General features: G+C 41.8%; 1 protein-coding gene across 1 annotated transcript in view; it reads right to left on the reverse strand.

Annotated features, from left to right (window-relative positions):
* SKAP1 (src kinase associated phosphoprotein 1) overlaps window positions 1-21,709 on the reverse strand; it is a 241,111-nt gene that overhangs the window by 19,850 nt on the left and 199,552 nt on the right. Inside the window, exons 8-11 of the mRNA XM_065897986.1 lie at window positions 18,668-18,731; window positions 16,346-16,540; window positions 7,442-7,492; window positions 281-381 (exon numbers count right to left, since the gene is read on the reverse strand). Coding sequence (XP_065754058.1) covers window positions 281-381; window positions 7,442-7,492; window positions 16,346-16,540; window positions 18,668-18,731 — 411 coding nt within the window. The remainder of the gene's footprint in view (window positions 1-280; window positions 382-7,441; window positions 7,493-16,345; window positions 16,541-18,667; window positions 18,732-21,709) is intronic.

Raw genomic sequence — 21,709 nt, forward strand, 5'->3', positions numbered from 1 at the left:
AGCACCACAAGACCCTTTAAAAAGATCAAATTTTGATTGGCATAGTTTTAGTATTATGTCTACTTTATTCTATTTTTAAATTTGAAAATTGGTTCCTGAATCTGAATTTTCAATTAAAATTTTCCCTGGCAATTATAAAACAATGGAAGTTTACGTGTGAGGGAACCATGTAATACACACAAGAGAAGAATATGACATGGGATAATTCTGGTTATGGTGACTACATCATCAAGAGTGAGAAAATCGACTTTTGATCCAGGCCCCACACTCTAATCCTTACCTTGCTCAGAATGCGGATGAGGTCACCTCGTTGGAAGGACAGTTCGTCTGGCTGGTCACCATGGCAATCCCATAGGCCCTGATAATAATTGGCATAGTCCACTGATCAAAGAGAGGAGAAACCAAAGTTAAAAGGACCCTGTCTTTTTCTATGGAGCCCACATTTTTGCTGCAAATGGAAACCAAGGTTCTGATATTACCCCTAGGAAACCTAAGATTCAGGGGGTTTGGGATGAGATACAGCCAGACACTCAGCATGAGCAAAGGACTGTGGGAGAAGGAGATCATTAACTAACATTAAATATTTACAGTTCACCCTTAGTCAGATGCTATTCAGTAATATGATAAATATATTCGTTTATTAATAAAAGAAAATCAGGCAGGTAATTTTTCACTTGGTTTATAAGTAAGCAGCACAAAGAAATTTTCTGCCAGACTTTCTTCATCCAGGGCATCTAAGCTATCCAGTGCTTCTTTTTATTATGCATTGAAAGAATGAGATAAGTCTCCTACTTCTGCTTGTTTACGAGAGAGGCTGAGTCAGCCAGCACAGATCTGCATTGCAGTCTCACAGGTTGGCCTCCTCTGTTACACAGGAACTTCATCCTGGGCACTTCCCACCCAGGTACTTACTATATGAGGTAATTACCAATAAATGTGGAAACGAATAGCCCAGTCTTTAAGTGAAACCAAGGGGGTGTCTCATCCATTACAACTAAATTCTGGGTGGGCTGGCCCTTTTCCAGCATCTCATTTGTAGACGCTGAACATGTCTGCCAAGATTTATCTGCAAGCCCCCAGGGGAACAGAAACCAAAGTGATCTGCATTAAAAATGAAAGCAACTGAAGACGACAAACCAAGCTTTAGAAGCAGCTGAAGAGATTTACTGGGCTTCTCAGCAAGACTAGATGGCAGTGATGCCACAGGACAGTCATCGATTCTTAACAATGAAGAATTCGTATTGATCTTCTTCTACCCGGAAAGGTTAAACACTAGAGTACAAAGTGGGAAAGGATCTGGGGATTTGAATGGCAGGAGAGCTAATGCCCACTGGACCAGGGATAATGTGGCAGTGCTCCCCATTCCTTAGGACAATATGTATGAGAGTGATATGCAAAGCATCTACAAAAGATGACATTCCTACTGATGGGAGTTAGGAGTCCTGGGTTCTAATTAAAATTCAAATGATCTGGGGGGACCTTATTCTACAGTTTCCACCTTTCCCTTCATTTGTCTTGACCCTCCCATGAGGAGTGATTGTGCTAGTTGCTGAGGATGGGAATAGATAGAGGGCAAGTGGGCAGTGGGGGGACAGAGGCCCTGGCTATATTTGCTTTTTTTCTCTTTGTTCCTAACTTATGAGCAATTCAAAGAAAAAAGGCACAGAGGAACAAAATCCCTATATGTCTCTGGAAAAGAACTTTAGTAGGAATCTTAAAGTGCACAAAAACAGAGGGGGACAGAGCTGTTTAGTTAAGATTCAGATATTGCAAACAAAAGTAAAAGTGTTAACCATGTAGAAACTCAAGCATGTTTTCTTTACACAGAAAATGTTTGTATATGCAGCAGACAACAGAGGGTAGCAAACAAGACAACTACACTGGAAACATTCTGGCACAGAGTTAAGAATATGTTTGGAAAAAAATATTCATTAGGAAAAAATGCTAACTATTGAAAAGACAAGGCATGTTTTTTGGGGGGTGGATATCAGTGCATGAAATAATAGAGAAATATCAGTTCCTGAAAAATGAAGTAGTTTTCCCAGAGGATATAATGCTTTTTCAGTTGTAATGGAGTTGATTATTCACCCCAAGATTTTGCCTAAGTTTAGGAATGAAAAGTATACTGACATCAATATTCTTCATGGATTTTTATGTGATAAAGAAAATAATTTTATAAAAATAGATTTTTTAAAAACATAACTTGATGTTTCCAAATTGTAAGACTGACGAAGTTCTCTTGGCTTTTTCTGGCCTAGCAGATGGTCACTGTGGTGTACTGCTCCCCATGTGCCTGGGTGTGGGACAGCTCCTGAGATTATGAGTACCTTTTGGGTATATATGTAAAAAGTGATTTGATATTGGGTATCTAAGACACCTGGGGAGAACACCTGGAAAAAAAGCTATTCTAAAAGCACAACAGATCATAGGGAATGCAAGAAGCTAGCAGAAAAACAAAAGCCTTCCAAGAAAAACTAAAGATAGAAGATGCCTTCAATTTTTCATAAGCTAAAGGCCTAAAGAAGATAGAGCTCAGGAATCCAGGAGATAGTTTAGCCTAGCCCAAGAACTGGAATCGTCAGAATCATAACAAGGCTGCTTTGGAAAATAAGCAGAATGAAGGGCTAAAAATGGGGGAAAGGTTGGACTTGCTATCTAAACAGAGGTATTCTGGTATTAAAGAAATCAGGGAGAGGAACGTCTTAACTGAACAAGATTGGATTCTGTATTGCAGACTCCCAGTTTAACACATGTGATCGGCTTTAGGTATATGTGTGCACACAGCTTCACTACGTTCATTCTTCAGCCTTCAACAGACATGTGCACAGAACCTACTGTGCCATGGACGATGCTAGATGCTGGGAATTCTGCATCAGCCACGCACACGGTCCCTGCCCTTAGGGCTGCCATCCAGCAGTGGAGGCACCATGAAACAGTCACACAACTATTTATTTATTTATGATTGCGATATGTCTGCAAAGGAGAAGTTGAGGGTCTCGTGTATAATAGGGAATCTAACCTAGTCTGAGGGGTCAGAGAAGGTTTCCCTGAAGCTTTAGTCGTAAAACAAAAGCCTGATCAAACCTTGAAGAGGTGAAGAGGTAAGGCCAAGGAGGGCTTTATTCCTGAAGCTTGGCCCCAGGAAGAGCTTGAAGGCTGGGAGGTCTGCTGGGCCAGTCCAGCTTCTCCCTAAACTTGCCCAGCATGTCCTATGAACAGAGGAAGCATGAGGAGACTTTGATGTCTTTAGATCAGTAAGGAATTGGGAGCCTGAGAGGAAGGATTGCTTCTATGGGCTGGATTGAGGTTCCTTTAGGTTTACACTCCTCTGGCAGCAGTCTGAGATCAGAAATAGCGCAGCATTCTGACCATTTAATTAATTCAAAACATCCTCATTCTCATTTTGAGGACATTATTCCATCTAATTACTTTTTTCCAGTCTGTCCATTTGGAATGAAAAACAAAAGAATAAAGCTTAATGCCAGCATTTCTCAACGTCTCTCCAAAAAACGTAACTCTGCACTAAATAAAGACGGGTAATTCGAAAGAAAAGCACTAATATATTCAGCATAAAACAGACAGAGGACCCAGAGCAATAATGACACCACTAATAACTAAAACAGTTATAACAATTAACAACAATTACAATGACAGAGAAGCTAATGGGTACGGTCACAGCATTTAAGTTGCCAGCAGAGCTGAGGAGGACTCTTTCCAGAGAAAGAAAAAGGGGGGAAGCGTCTTATTTTCTTTATCCCATGTAAGAGAAGCTATGCTCCCAGCAGGTAAAATGTCATAGGAAGACTAGCAGCAGACCAAGTTAAAAAATATATTGTTTTTCTCTCTTTTCTAGGTATTTATTGCAAAGCATCTGTCATTCCACACCAAGTCTTTATAACCAGTGACAGTCATTTCTCCTGTAACTGAGGCCAAGTTGGTGCTACTATTGACAGAGTCAATATTTGAAAATGAGTCTCCATGACGGGGAGAGTTCTAAGGTGAAAGGAGCAGACACCATTCTGCCTTTCCCCCTCCTTAGGGACAACAGAGCCTGACTACGTTCTTTCCAGAGTTCATATGTCACCTTGGGCTTCTGTTTGGGGGATATTGGGTAGCTCCAGAATTCAAGCTGTGACCAAGGAAAAGAGGCAAAAGGCAAGGGAAAAAAAAAAAAAAAAAGGCAAGTCAGCACGTTGTTTACATTTTCTTGATAAGCAAAAGGACTGTGCCAATGTGGCCCTGGGTATAACTACTTAACAGATTATAGAAAAGAGAGACAAAAGGAGAAGACAGATAAAGCCAGTTCTTGCTAGAGCATGAGAAATGGACAAAGAAGGCCAAGGCAATGGCCCATTGGAAGGGACTTGAAATGTTCTCTAGGCCAGGCCAGAAAGGCCACCATGTTCAGTCCATTAAAGCAGACTCAGCCTGATACCTTATTAACCATTTCAGAAAGAAAGGCATAAAAAATTTTGCCAAGCTCCACTGACTTTGACGCCAGAACAGGAAGAGCAACTGAACAATACTATTTGCTTGTTTTCATAGCCCTTTAGTCTTTGAGTTTTGAAATTACTATGGTCCTTAATGTTATAAGTATGATCTTGAAGTGGGGAACACTCACAGATCCTAATTTTCATCTCCTGTGTTCCTTTTATTGGGCCAAAGTTATAGCTGGGTGACGATCCACTCACATGTGTCTTGGGAAACGGGTTTCAAAAAGTAAGAGCTGCAAATACCTCTGTGGCTTCCCTCTGTTTCTTTTGTGTAATAGTTCACTCCATTGGCTGCCACTAAAGTGGAAAAAGTGCCTCAGAAACGGAATGCTCATCAGCAACCATTTTTCTGCCCTGCAGAAATGAGTGAACATGGGCTGCCCCCTTGGCTGAGTTTGCCTACAACTTCAGAGCAAAAGCAACCTGTTTCAAGATCCTTCTTGGTCAGAGGTTTGATGTATCTAAGGATGATTTGTGCCTCCAGCTCTGCTTTTTATTTTTCATGGCATACCCAAGCAAACGGCCAGTCGTTTTCATACAGACAGCACAGAATGAGTTTTATTTTTGGTTACCTGGACATACCTTTTCATGATAGGGAAGGGAGATAAGCTGTCATCACCAAAGACACTTAGTGTTAGACTGTTAGGCTGATGGGTTGGAATTTAGTGAAAATCTGAGGTGTTGAAGAGTCACTCATTAGAATAACCCTGTTACTAACAGTCAAGCTGTAAACCGAGCTCTTTATAGATTGAATAATCAATACTACAAGGCCGTGATAGATTTTCTAGGTAACAGAACAAAATAAAAGAAATTACATCTTACAGGGTCATTAACACCCAATCAGGATAAACTGAATTCCTTTTTCCCCTCTTCTGATAAGCTCTTAGTTGGGCTTTAAAAATGTAAGCAGTTCCATCAGGGAAAAGCACAGCATTCCAGGAAAAGGATGCCTGGAATAGTGAAGAAAAGTATGTGGATTTTAAAGGTGACCCTGCTAGCCATGGTACCTTTTAGGAGAAAATATTTTTCCCTCTCAAAGGGCATGTGACACCTGACTTGCCCAAGTGAACCAAACCTGTGTAGCTTGCCTATTACAGAAGAATTCACGTTGTCCTGGAGCTCCCTGCCTTTTATATGCCTACCCATCCCTCGAACCTCTGTATTTTATTGTTTTAAAGCTAAGTGATGACATTTGGATGTTACATATTTGTTGCAGTTTCTATAGCTCCTTTGTAGAAAAGGCACCATGTAAATTCAATAAATAAATAAGTAAACACGGATAATATAAATTCCTGCCTCAGATTCTGCAGAGAGAGAGAAAAGTCCTCCTCTGTTTTTTTAATCACTAAGTCACCAATCATTATAACTGGTGGGAGGTATAAACCATAGAAACATATTTAGAGCTCACTACACTTTAACAACACCGATTTTGGAGGCAAGAAGCATGAGGAACAAAGGGTTTTTTTTTTTAAAGTGTACTTGAATTATAGCTGCTGAAACAGTTAAGAAATAAATCTCTCCTCACTCTTCAGATTGAACCTTAGAAAGAGGGGTGGAAGGAAGAAAAGGGATGAGGGAGACGTCTGAAACTGAATTTTAGGCTTTTGCCAGAAGACTGCTGCTTCCCAAGGGAGCTTAAAGTTGGCCATAGGAAGCTTCTAGTTACTCCACCCAAGCTGTCCACATGAAGTGCTTCTTTCCTGCACTAGCAAGGGAAGTTGGTTGAGAAGAGACATATGTGGGACATGGCTCGGTCAGGAAACAGATTTTTTGTTGGAATTCTGTACGGCAAGTAGAACGGTAAAAACTAAGATTCAGAATGGACTTAATCACATGTGTTAACTGTCACGAGGTCCTTACTTGAAACTACACTAACATTCCTGTTATATTTGCCTCAGTTCTCTCTCTGGCTTTGGCACATGAATTCTGATGCTGCCTCTTTGCTGTCTTTTCTCTCCTCATGAGAAGCTGGGTGTTTATGAAGTTGGGTCCTTCACTAAACCTGTTACACATTCTCTTCCCATGGAGAATGAACCAAGGAAAGGGGCTTTGCTGAATGGATTAGGAAGAGAAGAAAAGGCACGAGGAAAGGAAGAGAGAGGAGAATGGGAAAAGGGGAGGTTGGAGAAACAGAGGGGGAGCAGGACAGGAAGAGGGAAAGAACCCCTAGGCTTAAAACTGCCATAGAATTTCTAAGAAAAAGTCAGCCAGTATCTAAATCAGGCACTTTCAGGCTCTGCTGATGGAATGAATGTCCTTGAGGTGGCCTTTGCAACACATATTCCTTTACAGACAATGACAGACTAGGTCCTTGGTCCATTTAAGGAGGCTTTAGAGGGGCATCTGACCTTAGAAAGGATGGGCTCACTAACAGACTGAAACATGGTTAACAGTCTGGGATGAATAAGAAATAATTTTGTATTCAACAAAGCTGTTACATATTCATTTCCAAATGTGCCTGGAATCAAACCAGGCCATCAGAAGTCAACATAACCAAGCAATTCTATCCTTCACCCCATGTTCACTTTTCAGATCTGACACATTTCCATTCCCCTCTGAACTTGCAATCTCCGGGCCTCTCAGATAGGGACTTTTCTATTCTTTCCATTCTCAATCCTCTGATCTCTTAGAGATGAGACAATTCTATTTTCACTGTACTGATTTAAGAAATACTGATAGGAAAAAAATAAATATCTGGTTTGGCTTCCCACCTCTCTAGGATAAATCTTAGCAGCTCTGGGAACATTAATTAAAGTGAATGGGTGGCTGCTTTTAATGTTAAGATATTTCCTTGTCCAGTCATCTTATTCAGGACTGTTGAGGTCAACACACCAGTTACCCTCTTAATTAGCGAGTCTGGTAATGTTTGTAGTCAGAGAAAGGTGCTTTCTCCAGTGGGAAGCCCAAATGTCCTATCCAGCACCTGTACGTTTTTGAAGGTCTCATACCTCCTTTTTGTTGAGTGCCACTCTCATCCTCTTCTAGATCATGCTCTTCATCTGCGGGGATAAACATGATCAGCATTAGCCATTAGCGGTCAGTAGTCTGTTATTTGTACTGACAGATTTTCTTCCTCTGAGCTCATCACACTCTCTTAAGGCAATAATTACCATTTTAAAAAAAATCATCTCTTACCTTCAACTGGCCTTCTCTTATTTCCATCTCTGTTCATTCATTCACAAACATTTTTAAGTGCTTACTGTATGCAAGACACTGCACTAGGAACTGGAGATGCAGTGATGGACAAGACTGGCCGGGTCCCCGCCCTATGGAGCTTCCGATCCACTGGATTATTTAGGTGCCTATTACTAGGATCCTAATCCTTTTCCTCAAACCCTATTTCTCCTCCCATTCTAGCATTCTCTTCAAAATGTATTATCTCCACGTAAGCATCCAGAATTTGTGTGTGAAGCTAAGCACGTGTTTAAACCCTCTGTGATTAATTAGTCCTTAATGTATCAAGCTTTGCTCAGCTGTCACAGAAGCTGGTCATGTATACAATTTTATGTTCTTAGTACTTGGGGCTTGTAGTTATCTTTTCACTCTTGTTTGTTATTCAGCCTGCTGCATTCATGAGAGTGGAAGCTCCTGAGGGCAGTTGGAATGAATGGCGGGTACACAATGAATCCTAAGTCAATGCTATTTTCTAACTCCATCCAAGTGTTTATATGGTCAAAGTCACAACATAATTGGCCTAAGTTTCTTACGCTCATTAACCTGTTTCATCCCAGACTTCGTACTATCTGATAACATGGGAATTGGGTCCTTATCAAGAAAGCATGAGTACCAGAATCATATTAAGCTATTTTATATGTGGGGTAAAATGCACAGAAATATACTTGCTGTTCTCCTTTTCATCATTACACCCTCCACACACACACACGGAATGAATGGGGCATAAAAAGGAACATTTTGAGAGCTGAATACTCAGTTTCTTCCAGCCACATGTACTTTCCTTTCTCTCTGTGGATCTTAGGGCACTTACCTGTCTTGCTTGCCCATAGTTATGCCATTAAATGGAACTTTTGAGGCGATGGCATGGGGCAGCCCTCCTCCCCCCTTAAATATAAGGTTTATAGGGCAACATGAGTTCTGGTATGTCAGACCAGGGGAAGTAAACTCTAAGCTCATAACTAAGAAGAAATGGCATAAAAATATATTAAAACACTACAGAGCATTAAAAAATTGCAATTGATTTCACATACAAAATGATATAGCTCCCCTGAAAAAATTAAAATTAATATTGTTGTTGGGATTGATACTTTGGGAAATAAGTCATATTACCAAGATTTAAAAATATGTGGGACTTTCATAGTGGCGCAGTGGTTAAGAATCCACCTGCCAATGCAGGGGACATGGGTTCAAACCCTGGTTTGGGAAGATCCCACATGCCGCTGGAGCAACTAAGCCCGTGCACCACAACTACTGAGCCTGTGCTCTAGAGCCCATGAGCCACAACTACTGAGCCTTCGTGCCCTAGAGCCCGTGCTCCACAACAAAGAGAACCCACTGCAATGAGAAGCCTGCGCACCGCAAGGAAGAGTAGCCCCCACTCGCCACAACTAGAGAAAGGCCACGCGCAACAACAAAGACCCAACGCAGCCAAAAAAAAAGTGATATGTGATATCTGTCTCTCTCTATATATAGATATAGGTAAATATATATCTGCCCTATAAGATTCTGTGGGAAAAGGACTCAACACTACTTATCTCCACGTATGACCTTGCAGCAGACAATTTCCTACTTACCACCTGTAGTGCTCCTAATGGAGGAGTGAAATCAAATATGGGAAATAGATCACGCTGAAATAAATCATGTTAAACATCATTCTTTGCACATTGTCTTATTACTTGCCCACTTCCTTCCTTCCTCTGCTATGATGCTTTTCCTTTTTGACGTGGGACCAATTTCACAGGATTGAAAACATTCAAAGAAGAGCTGGTACGTCCTCAGTTTCAGAGATACCCGATAATTTGGACAGAGAACAGCTCTTTTGCTGATATCAAACATCTTAATCACAAAGACCAGTAATCTGCTGTGCTTAGGCATTTTTGCAGAGAGGGTTTATTCTGCCTTTGCTGTCTGTGTGCAGATGTCTCTTCCTCCCAATTCTAATCAATGTAAATTGGGTCAGATCTCCGCTGTGAATTACAAATTGGATCCGAAGTTGGAGGGTCACCGTGCCTGCTACTCCACCTCCTTCCCACCACCATTAGATGGGAAGCTACACCAAAGATCTTTTCTAAATAAATCAGACTTTATTGTAAAACTCGGCCACTGACGAGACATAACCTCATTAGCATTGATTTTAAAATAAATTATTGAAAGTGGCTTGCCTGCTTTTGCATTTGTAAAATAGGAGAATGTAAATGTATTTGCAATGATAAAAATGAAAACTAAAACTTGATTCCTTTATCCTTTCAGGCAACAGCACTTAATCCAGTCATGATACAAAAATGGAAAAAAAAAAACCTCTGCTTTATTTATGCAGTTCAATTCCAGAACAGATACTCTGATTTCCATTGTGCCTGTGGAGTCACCTAGAAAGAAAGCAGACTGTTGGCTGTAGATCTTATATATCGTTTGCCACCATTACTAAGTGCTATGGTGATGGATGTGAACCGGGAAGCTCCAGTCCCTACATCTGTTCTATCTAACATTGTCCTTCCCGGGTGGCTGAAAGTGGGCTCCAGTCAAGAAGCCTAGCTGCTGAAGTGAGAGGCTGGGTGCTGTGCCTCTGCGGCCTTTGAAAGAGCAAGTATGGGGACCATCACCTGGTGAGGACAGTGCCCTCTACAACTGCATGTGAAAGGCACACCTCTCAGCACCTTCCCAGCTTCAGAGGGCACCATACACACAGAGGCATACAATTTACCTTGGATCCTTCAGTGAAATCAAACTGGTATTTTTCAAACTCCAAAGTCAAGAAAACTGATTATATGGCAACAGAAAAAAAGGCTCTTTGCTCACAAAAGGGGGTTAAACAGCCAAATTTCTCTCTCTTTTTTTCATCTGTAAGGTGAGGCTTTATTTTTTTTTAATTAATGAATTAACTAATTATTTATTTATTTATTTTTGGCTGTGTTGGATCTTCATTGCTGCACGTGGGTTTTCTCTAGTTGCAGCGAGTGGGGGCTACTCTTCATTGTGGTGCACGGGCTTCTCATTGCGGTGGCTTCTCATGGCGGAGCACGGGCTCTAGGTGCGCGGGCTTCAGTAGTTGTGGCATGCAGGCTCAGTAGTTGTGGTTCGCGGGCTCTAGAGCGCAGTCTCAGTAGTTGTGGCGCACGGGCTTAGTTGCTCCGCGGCATGTGGGATCTTCCCAGACCAGGGCTTGAACCCGTGTCCCCTGCATTGGCAGGTGGATTCTTTTATTTATTTATTTATTTATGGCTGTGTTGGGTCTTCGTTACTAAGCACGGGCTTTCTCTAGTTGCAGCGAGTGGCTGCATTGGCGGGCGGATTTTCAACCACTGCGCCACCAGGGAAGCCCCTGGTAGGTGGATTCTTAATCACTGTGCCACCAGGGAAGTCCTGAGGCTTTAATTTTAAAAAGATTATTTTGAAAAAAAATTTTTTATAGGCTAAAGAGCTTGCTGAACTTCTCTATAAGAATATTATTAGGCATTTTAGCATGACATCTGCTAAAATACATCTTCATTTAAGAAGGAAGTAAAATTTATGTGCTAGCTCAACTTTACACAGTAATAGATTATAATGGTCCTTGCTCCTAAAAGGGCATATGAGACCCCAACCTTACATCGGCTTTAAACAAATTAACCTCTAAAGATTACTGACCATTTATTACATAAAATGCTCTACTTGATTCCCAAATATCTCATCTCAATTGGGAAAACAGTTGAGGAAGATTCTGTTAACTGTGTGAACATGTAAGAGAACCATGGGGTATCACAAATTAGCATCACTATCCAGAGAGTTGATTTCAATCAACACTCTTGGCACAATGTCAGGGACATTAATGAGAGGCTGAGAGGAATAGGACACTGACTCCACCTCGGGGGCCCAGAGAGGAGCCAGCTTCCCATGACACCTGGCTCCTTTCTGAAGTGCTGCCCTTACATCAGCTGAACTGGGAATAAAATTCAAAAAATGACTAGATAAGAAAGAGGGAAGTCACTTCTCCCAAATAAAGCAAAGTAACAGAAGCTTAAAAAATGCCAAATGTATCAGTGTGCAACCAGATGTCAAGGTGCTCTGGTGACAGATGCAGCAGAAATACATGTGCAAAGGGAACATGTGAAAAAATGGAAATAGAAACCACTCCACAGCACACATAGATATAAATCCATGGATGCTACAGCACCTCTTCAGACAACATGGCAAATATGAGCACGATGCTAATAACCCATTTAATTCTCTGTTGCATAGCTGGTAATCTCAACTGTTACCTCAAAATATTTGCATCCTATCTCCATAGTATGGTCTTGATATACTAGATATTAAACTCAATTTGTGGTAACTGCAACACTTGCAATGCACTGAATTTAATTTCACAAATAATAATTGAGCACCTACTAATTGGAAGAGAAAGACCTGAATACAAATCCCTGTGGTAAAGGCTGAAACAGAGCTCAATTCCAGCTGAGTCTCTGGGAGGCTGTCACTGAGGAGACACAGTTGAGCAGAATGTGTTGGGTTTCATAGACTGAGGGTGAGGATTCCAGGTAGAAGAAAATACATGATTCCAGTTTTGGTGCTGACCCAAAGCACGGTGTGCCTAGGGCCTAGGGTGCATGGGAGTGAGAGGAAGAAAAGGCCAAGAAGCTCAGAAGGGGCCTGATGATGGCGTTGACTCTTCTTTGATGTTCCCCTCATGGAGTGTTGCTTTCCTATGAAGTTGGAAATTGTTTTTTCATAAACTTTGTATTTTTGGTGTCTGCTTTATTTCTTTCCTTAGACCTCTTACTATCACCATTCCCCCTTCCTGTGGGTCTGGACAGCTGTATGGGGGGAAAAATAATTCCAAAGAATGCTTGTTTCCAACCGACTCAAATTATAAAAGAACCCAGTTATATGCTTTATTATAAGGCAGTCTGGTTTCTGGGTCTATAATAGCCCTCCAGGGCAGTGCGGGCAGCTTCAGAATGTGCATAGAAATACCCAGGGAGGACTCTTTGTCTCTCCTTCTGTTTCCTCTCCTGAAATCTCTCTAGAGAACACAGCCAGATTCTGCTGCCACCGCAGCTGCTGCGAGGCCCCAGTTACAGCTCTTCAGTGGTCTCAGGTGCCTTGCTGGATTCCAGGCTTGAGGCCCCAGACAAAGAGAAACCTGATAAAAAGCTGTACTTTTATGGAATTTTGAATCATGAAACTGGGCCTATGCTAGGCTGTAAAATGATTTTGGGGAGGGGTGAGAGAGGGTTCAGAAAAGCCTCCCATTTTCCACATATTCCTTTAGTATTTCTTTGTTGATAGTTCCCTACAGTTGAATCTACTGCAAAAGAGATCTTAAACATCAAGGGCCCCATATTCTTAACGTGGATGTTCAGAAATCCCAGCGGATACCAACCCTGAAACCATATTATCTGGGACTAACACTGTGGTCTTGGCTGAAAACCTCCAGTGCTCTGGTTTTCCCTCACGGGAAAGAGCGTGCTAGCCACGTAGCAAATGCAAATTTCCAATGATTAATGTGATGTTGTACATTTAATTTGATGACCCATACATTATTTTGATTAGGAAAAAACATTTTTGTATTGACTTGGTATGTGTTACAGGCATTTTTCTTTCAGCTAGGAAGCCCATTGAAATTATATTCTGGAAGGGAGGAGATCTCACTTACACCGCCTTCCACATAGAGACAATGAGGCTTGTATAGGCCCCATGCCAAAGAGGAAGGAGAAGCAAAATCATTTACAAAGCACATTTACCTGTTATCATGAGACACATGTTAGAGGCCCAAGTCATTTGACTACTGATGGGTATGCAATGTTAGCACAATCCAACCTTACTGTCGACTGTTCCTCCACCCAGCACCTGTCCTTGCAGTAAAAATGGGGCCTGAGCAGAAGGCGTGATCCTCTTTCCATCTGCTCAGGATTTTCAGTTTCACCTGCTTCACACATATTGCTGAAAATGTCCAACCGGACTGTCTCAGGTCTCGTTGGTGAAGGTGGGGAATGAGCCGATTCCCAGTTCTTCAAGGAGGTAACACTTCCTATTTAAATACCGCCAAATGGAGAATAGCCAGCATTTATTGAATGCTCGCTGTAAGCCAGGGCTCTAAGTGCTCTACACACATCAGTTCCAGGCTTCTCAGGCATCCCTTTATGATAGCTACTATTGTTATCCCCATTTTACAGGTGGGAAAATCACACCTGAGAGAGGGGGCAGATAACTTGCTCGAGGTCTCACAGCTAGCGGGTGGCAGAGCAGGTCCATCCTGACCTAGAGCCAGCACTTTTACCTGCAACACCATGCTGTGTCTCACATGCCACTGCTCGGTGGGTGGTCTTGTGAGATGGTGGCAGAGGGGAGACAGTGTCAGGCTCCCTCACGTTCCCTCTCAATTCCTCCAGGATGGGTAGTGTGGCACATGCAAAACTAACAGCAATGTCAGCAGCAACAAGCCGAGTGGCATGGACAGGAAGCTAGCTGATGGAGACTTGTGTCTGAAATATTCATATTATAATTAAATGCCAATTTATCCCAACTTCAATGCTGTCTCTAAAAACTGTGATGGATAGAAGATTTTGGGAAAGAACCTGTTGGCTGGGTACAGCCCTGTCCACTGGAAACTTAATAAGCAAGTTGGCTGCTGTTGCCCTAACCTGCGGAAAGAGACCCTGGTTTTCCTATGATGTGGCCTTCCTCACCTCTGAGGGACAGTTGTTGTGAGCAGAGGGTAAGTGGCTTTCCTAGAGAAAGCCGAGCAGTCTCCATGCCCTTGGAGACCACTCCAGTATCCAGACTGGTGTGAACTTTGGCACCGTGGGCAGTGCTGCAATGGTCAAGGGTAGGATTTTACGAGGTGCGGGAAGGATGGTTGTTAAGAAGCCAATCATACATTCATTGACCCCCCCTGGGGTAAGGTGATGGTCTCAATCCCATCATATTTTCTGAGGCCTCTTTCCCTTTACTCTCCTTCGCTCTGTGTGTCTGCGCATCAGCTCCCTCTTGCCTGCTCCTTTGAGGAGTAAACATGGTGCATGAAACAGCCCTTATTGGCTCCCCAGAGGTCTGGGTGGTTCTGTAAGGTTCTCCCAGAGCACTCTTCCACAGCTGTGACCCCAAGTGGAGTGTCACCTGGATATCTCCCCCAGCCTGGGACAGTAGTGAGTGGAAGGTGGGCTCACCAGGAATCTCTGGCCGAGTTGGGGAGTACATCTCCTTTTAGAGAGTGTTGTGAATTAGATCCATTTCTGCACCCTGCTGTTGCAATGGAGCAGACTGTGAAAGGGAAGATTCTCAGAGGAGCTGTGTTTTAATGTAGCAATTTGATTCAATTTTCCAGTCTATAAAATTACCCATCACTGCTCGTTGCTTTCTAACAGACACCTTCACTCTTAATTTAACAATCCTATCGAATTCTGCCAGGGAAATTGGAAAAATTTATCACCTGTGAAATTTTATTTTCCTTTGGTTGTATCTGTTTTTGTAAAACTTCATTAACGACGATGACTTGCTGAGGAAATTATCATTTTTTTTTAAACTTCAGACACAAGAAATGGCTCGACCTCAACCAAGATATCATTTGCATAATAAAACACAACAGAAAGGCTGGGGAAGTTGGGACTAGCGGAGGCTGGAAGTGCTGGGAGAAGAAGCAGGCTCTCCTTGTCGGCTTGCTGGGTGGGTGAAGTCCCAGGAAGCAATGACATGGCTTCTCCCCAAGGGAGAGACGAATGTGGCGTTGACAGGGTTGGACCCTCTTCTTAGGAAGCCTTGAAATGCCAGTTGCTTACTGGCAATGCTTTTTAGCAAACAGCCCTGTCTTCAGGGGCCTGAATGTTCTGTTCACCTTAGCTCCTACGTTCATCTGGGACTGAGGTTTAAATTGCTATAAATTTAGGCTTAACTTGAATTTCTCAGCAGAGCACTGAACTCCTGGCAAATTTCCACAGGAGCGATCTTCTGAATGGTCTTGAAGATTCAGCGTTCCCATGGTCTAACTAGCTCACAGTTAAAAGGCTCAGGATTCGTTTTTTGCACAGTCTGACCCCCCACTGTGCTCTGCACTGTTCAACAGCTGCTGTTACCCACACAGGAAGTGGCTGTGCGGGCGCAGTGATGACTACACAGTTTTTGAGATGCCGGTTATCACGCCTTTGTGAAAAAAGAAATACGTACAGTAGACCTGCTGTAATGGTGGGCAGAGGACACACGTTAGGCTTATTAGCAAGAGATGCAATTCGATTCGTGGTATATCTAAACTAGGCAACGGTGAGCTGTGCTCTATCAGGGCTTTACTGTGTTACTGAAAAGACTTGTCAGCGTTTATCTATATTTCTTCAGTCTATATCCTTCATCATTTGAGGTGACTTTCCATTATCCTCACAATTACACAGAAAATAAGTTCAAACTAGAGAATTCTGATGAAACTTGCAGTAAACCAATGAGAACCAACATGAGTATTCTTGACTCTTTAACCTGTTGACATTTGTAATAAATTACTTCACATGCAGAGATGAAAGACACTCCCTGATCAATCCATCTTGCCCCCAGAGCAGGGGAGAGCTTCTGTGCTGGGAATCACAGAAGCTCCACGGAAGCTTCCCTACCGTGTCTCCTTCAGAGGTTTGGCTTCCTCTGGAGTTGTCAAAGTTATATTCTTCAACCAGGTCAAGAGTGTCTAAACTAGAGGAAGATAATTAGAAGATGAAATTTCTCACCTGGTAAGATTTCATAAATATCTTCTTCTTTCTCCTCCATGGGCTCTTTGAGCCCCACACTCCCATGCAAGATCATGGGTCTGCTTTGGGAACCAGAATTTGGGGAGTCAAAACCATCGATATCATCATATGTCTCTTCCTCTTTCTCCCCTTCTTCCTCCTCCTCTTCACATGGAATGGTTAAGGAGCTCAGGTCTGCTGGGGCAGAGATGAGAGTGAATCAAGATAGGGAGAAAAAGAAAAGAATAAGGCAGGGAAGGAAAGAGGGAGAAGGAGGAGGAGGGATGAGAATAAAACACGTCAAAAGAAAATGAAACACTAGGTTAAGTGCTGTTATTTCTAGTGCGGGCCTTGGTGGCAGGAAATCTACAGAAAAGGCCAGACTAGCACTGCGTCAGGTTTAAACCATCAACATAAATCCTTCCTTGCGATAAAACTTGATCAGGAGGAAGCAGCCCTGAAAAGTATGGGTGTGTGAATGAGCACACGAGGTGAAGGGAAGAAAATAGGCCAGAAGAGGAAATGCCAGCGTGCCTCGCGCTGCTTGTCAAGTGGAAAACTGGAAGGATGAGTGATGCCCTGGGTTCTCTGGATGCACACAGAGCCTGGGAACTATGGTGGCTGCTGTAGGATACCTGAGCTATCACACGCTCATCTCCCCCATGATCTCACTGCAGAATTTCAGAGACGTTTGCTTGTAAAGAGAAGAGTGGGCAAAAGTGGAAGAGGAAGAGAAAGTGGGATGTGGGAAAATATAACAGTAATACAACACCAAATGGAACGGCTGAGCGATGTGGTTGCCATGCCCTTTTGCAACTGTACAGTCTGGCTGACCTTAAAGTGGGTCACCGCATAGAGGATGTTGAGCCATTACAGCACTGGGGGGCACAGGGCGGGAGAGGGAGATTGGTTTTTTATTTTAATGGGGGACTGGGAAGGTTCATTCTCTGACGTGTAGTACAGAGTGCTCTCTGAAACCCTGCTGAGGGACCTCTGCAGGTTGGGCGAGAGCAGGCAGGGTGCTCTGGGGAAGGAAAGGATAGAGAGACATCCGATGTTCATTTCAAAACATAATAAAACTGTTCCGCTTGATTAGGCTTTTAATAAAGATTTTGCAACTATTTTCATCTGAATTCTGGTGCCACCTCATATGAGGAAGGGATCAAAGACACATTTGTGGCTTAAACCATATGTTATTATTTTGTTTTAAAATAAAATGGAATGAATAATTTCTTCAATGTGGGATTCTGAAACTACCATAGGGTACAGCTCAATAAAGCTGCTTGGAGTTTTATTGAAGTTTACACACTTAGGGGTATATTACACGCATAAATCCAATGCACCTAGATGAGAGTGTACCCTGTAGTCTCGCCATCAATGTTCATGTTTGCCTAGTTCTAGTCTATTATACGTGATGCTCTTGGTAGATGCAATAGTTTGTTCTTGTGATAGCAAAGGCATAAACTGAGTAAAACAGGCAATCATAATTAAAGCTCTGGTGCTTCCTTCTTTTTATCCACAATAAAATCTTACAGCAGAATAAAAAACGGAGATGAAAAGGCTTGGTGTTTTTAGGTTGATGTACTTCTCCCTAGGTCGTGGGGCCATTTACAAAGTTGGTGTTTCTGCCTTTCTGCAGAGGCGGGGTCCTGCCATGATGTATGTATACCATCATGAGGGTTATCTGATGCCAGGTGACAGGCTCAAGGTTGGCTACTTCTACCTGTCAGGCCACTCCCAGACAAGGCTTCCTGGGCCACTATCACTGCTGTGCCTACAGGCTGGCCAGCAGAGGGTACTCTAAGAGCAGCCATTTAACATCTTCAGGCAGGACTCTTCCCATCCAAAGTAAGGACCATTTGACTGTAGCTTGGGAAACCGCAATTTGTTTTTAATGTCCAATGTCATTGAAGGTCACCTAGATGAGTATGGATTTCTACCTGACTAAAACTAGAAGATTTTGGACCCTAAACCACATCTAGATGACTTTGGTATCACGAATTTCCTTTCCAGAATGTAAGGGGTTAGGAGACACTGAATTGAGCTGAGCTGATTTTCAGCATCTCTTTTCTGGTGGTTACAAATATTACAGATTTGCCTGTAGTTAGGTGGATGAGCTAGAATGATATCAGAGGTCCTTTCCAGGTTGATGGTTTCTTTTCCTTCTGATTCACCCATGTTACTATTTGTTGTTACCATATGAGGGATATGATAGGGAGAATGGGCAGATAAAAATATATTGAAGCCTGTGGATTATATTTATGCAACATAATGTCAACTGCAAATGCATTCAAGTACTACTTCTGTAATAATAATACTTACCCTTTAACAAGAAACTTATTTGATCCACCCAGTCTCTGGCCTCAGCTGGATTAGAAGCTGTAAACTAGAGAAAAATTAGTGAATTAATGTATCACTTTCACTAAAATTTCCGTGAATCCTTTAGGGAGGTTCAAGGGGAGGAACCTTGTGAGCGGACTTGCAGAGTCAAGCTGAAAGCTCAGGATTCTCTGCCTGCTTAATATTTAGCAAAAAGATCAAAATCCTACTCAAAGTGATTTTTTTCCTTCAGCTATTTTGCATACCCAACGTTGACAGCTGGATTTGAATCCAGATTCATGTTCATGGGCATTCATTCATTTGATTGCCCACTCATTCATCAGGCACTTATTGCGAACAGTTTACAGGAAAAAAAAGGCAAACCCAGATTCCTGACTTCAGATCAATGCATCAGTTTTGGAGACAACATACACCCTTAACATGGGAACACGACAAAGTAAGTGAATTTGATAACAGCTGGATGTTGAGAGAAGACACGGAGCACTTACCGTTGCCTATGGTAAGCCAGGGAGGCGTGCTGAAGGAATACTGTTTTGGTTGGATTTTTAAAAAGAGCTGGTGGAAACTGGTGGAGGGAACTGGACGTTTCAGGTAGGGAGAACCAGCTGCCAAAGATTAGAAATGAGACCATGATGTATAGGGAAGGTAGGCAGATCAGCTTGACTGGAGAACAGTAACAGATGAAGCTGGAGGATCAGAGAAGAGTTGATGAAAGGGCTCTGAGTATTAGGAATTCAGACTTAAAATGTAGGCAATAGGGAGCCACTGTAAATTCTCGCAAAAGGAGTGGGAGCTTCTTTCAATAGTTGTGAGTAGGAGAGACTGAAATAGGGAGAAATTAGAGACAGAAGAACAACTAGAAGGCTACTTAACTAGTCCTCTGCGTGAAGTGATAGGAACTTAACTATTGTGATGGCTGTAGGAGTAAATCAGAGGGGACAGATCCAAAGGCTATTATAGAGGAAGAATGCACAGACCATGGTAATGACTTGGAATCAATGGGCCAAAGAAAAGAAGAAGTAAACAAACTCTACATCCTGATTCACAAAACAGGCCAGTCAAGCATCCAGCTTTAGTAATTTTTTATTTTGAATGAATCAACTTGAAATGCCTGTTGCTGAAAAACATTTTTATTATCTGGCCATTAGGGTAAGATAAAGACATGTACTATACAAGAAACCTAGTTTCCTTGTAAACTGATATAGCCACTGTGGAGAACAATATGGAGATTCCTTAAAAAACTAAAACTAGAACTACCATGTGACCCAGCAATCCCACTACTGGGCACATACCCTGAGAAAACCATAATTCAAAGAGAGACATGTACCACGATGTTCACGGCAGCACTATTTACAATAGCCAGGACATGGAAGCAACCTAAGTGTCCATCGACAGATGAATGGATAAAGAAGATGTAGCACATATATACAATGGAATATTACTCAGCCATGAAAAGAAACGAAATTGAGTTATTTGTAGTGAGGTGGATGGACCTAGAGTCTGTCATACAGAGTGAAGTAAGTCAGAAAAAGAAAAACAAATACCATATGCTAACACATATATATGGAATCTAAAAAAAAAATAAAAAATAAAGGTTCTGAAGAACCTAGGGACAGGAGAGGAATAAAGACGCAGACATAGAGAATGGACTTGAGGACCCGGGGAGGGGGAAGGGTGAGCTGGGACGAAGTAAGAGAGTGGCATGGACATATATACACTACCAAATGTAAAATAGATAGCTAGTGGGAAGAAGCTACATAGCGCAGGGAGAGCAGCTCAGTGCTTTGTGACCACCTAGAGGGAGATGCAAGAGGGAAGGGATATGGGGATATATGTACACATATAGCTGATTCACTTTGTTATACATCAGAAACTAACATAACATTGTAAAGCAATTATACTCCAATAAAGAGGTTAAAAAAGAAAGAAACAGATTCCTGTTTAAAACTTATTAATAGATATTGTCATTCTTGATTTCTTAAGAATACATTTCTATAAAAAAATGCCTAGGGAAACTGCTTTAGACTTATCATATAAATTTTTATCTGGATCTGGGTGAATCAAATAAGAACTTAATACTAAAAAATAACTTAGATACATCTACAAAAGACTCTACAGAAAAGTTTAGTTTAACTTAAAATTTTTTTTGAAATTACATAATTAAGACCTAGGTCATCTTATCAAAATAAGGGTTATGATACTGTAGAAACATAAAAGAATGAGTGCTGAGAAAAACTTGAAGAGTCAAAGGGTTACTCAATATTAACCTTAGCATGGCTTTTCTCTTTTTCTTGAGTTAGCTAAAGTTTTTCTAAATTGTTTTAGTAAAACTGTGATAAAAATAACCAACAAGGAGGAAACAATATGTGTATCTACATACACACATGTAAAAGTATATTTTTGGTGAAAATCACTATAGTCCCATAGTCAGACATTTTTTGTTGCCTTAATTAATTTTATAATGCATTATCTATTATATTCCCTTTTATATTATATCAAAATATATAAAAATGAACACCGTGAAGAATGTCTTTCTCACCCCCACTCAGGTCCTCCTAGTTCCTCAGTTGTCACTATTACTACTCAGAATTCATTGCTACCAGTATCTGAGAAATCCTTCCAGAGTTATGCAGTGCATCTACACAGAGGAAGATTATATTGGATAGCAAGATGAATATGGGAAAATGAATTATTTTTCACTCTGTAGTCAGATTTCTCTTTTTCTGGATTTCAAGGAAGGAAGTGAAGATAAGCAGTTGAAAAATAGAGTGGGAATTAAAGCCATGAAATTAGAGACTCTGAATAAAGAATTAGATTGTGTGCTGCAATAGCCAAGATTCTCACCTACAGAGTGAGATGAGAAGGGGAGGGATGAAGAGACGGAAGCCAAGCAAAGGCAGTATCTAGGATAAAAGTGGCAACAGGAGGGTGGGCACGACATAGCAAAGGTGAGGACGTGTCAAGAGAGAAGGTCTTGGTAAGAAACGAGAGGTAACAAAGAAAAGATGGCGCCCAGCACAGCAA

This window comes from Phocoena phocoena, chromosome 19 (genome assembly GCF_963924675.1).
Source record: "Phocoena phocoena chromosome 19, mPhoPho1.1, whole genome shotgun sequence".
In the NCBI taxonomy this organism is placed as follows: domain Eukaryota; kingdom Metazoa; phylum Chordata; class Mammalia; order Artiodactyla; family Phocoenidae; genus Phocoena; species Phocoena phocoena.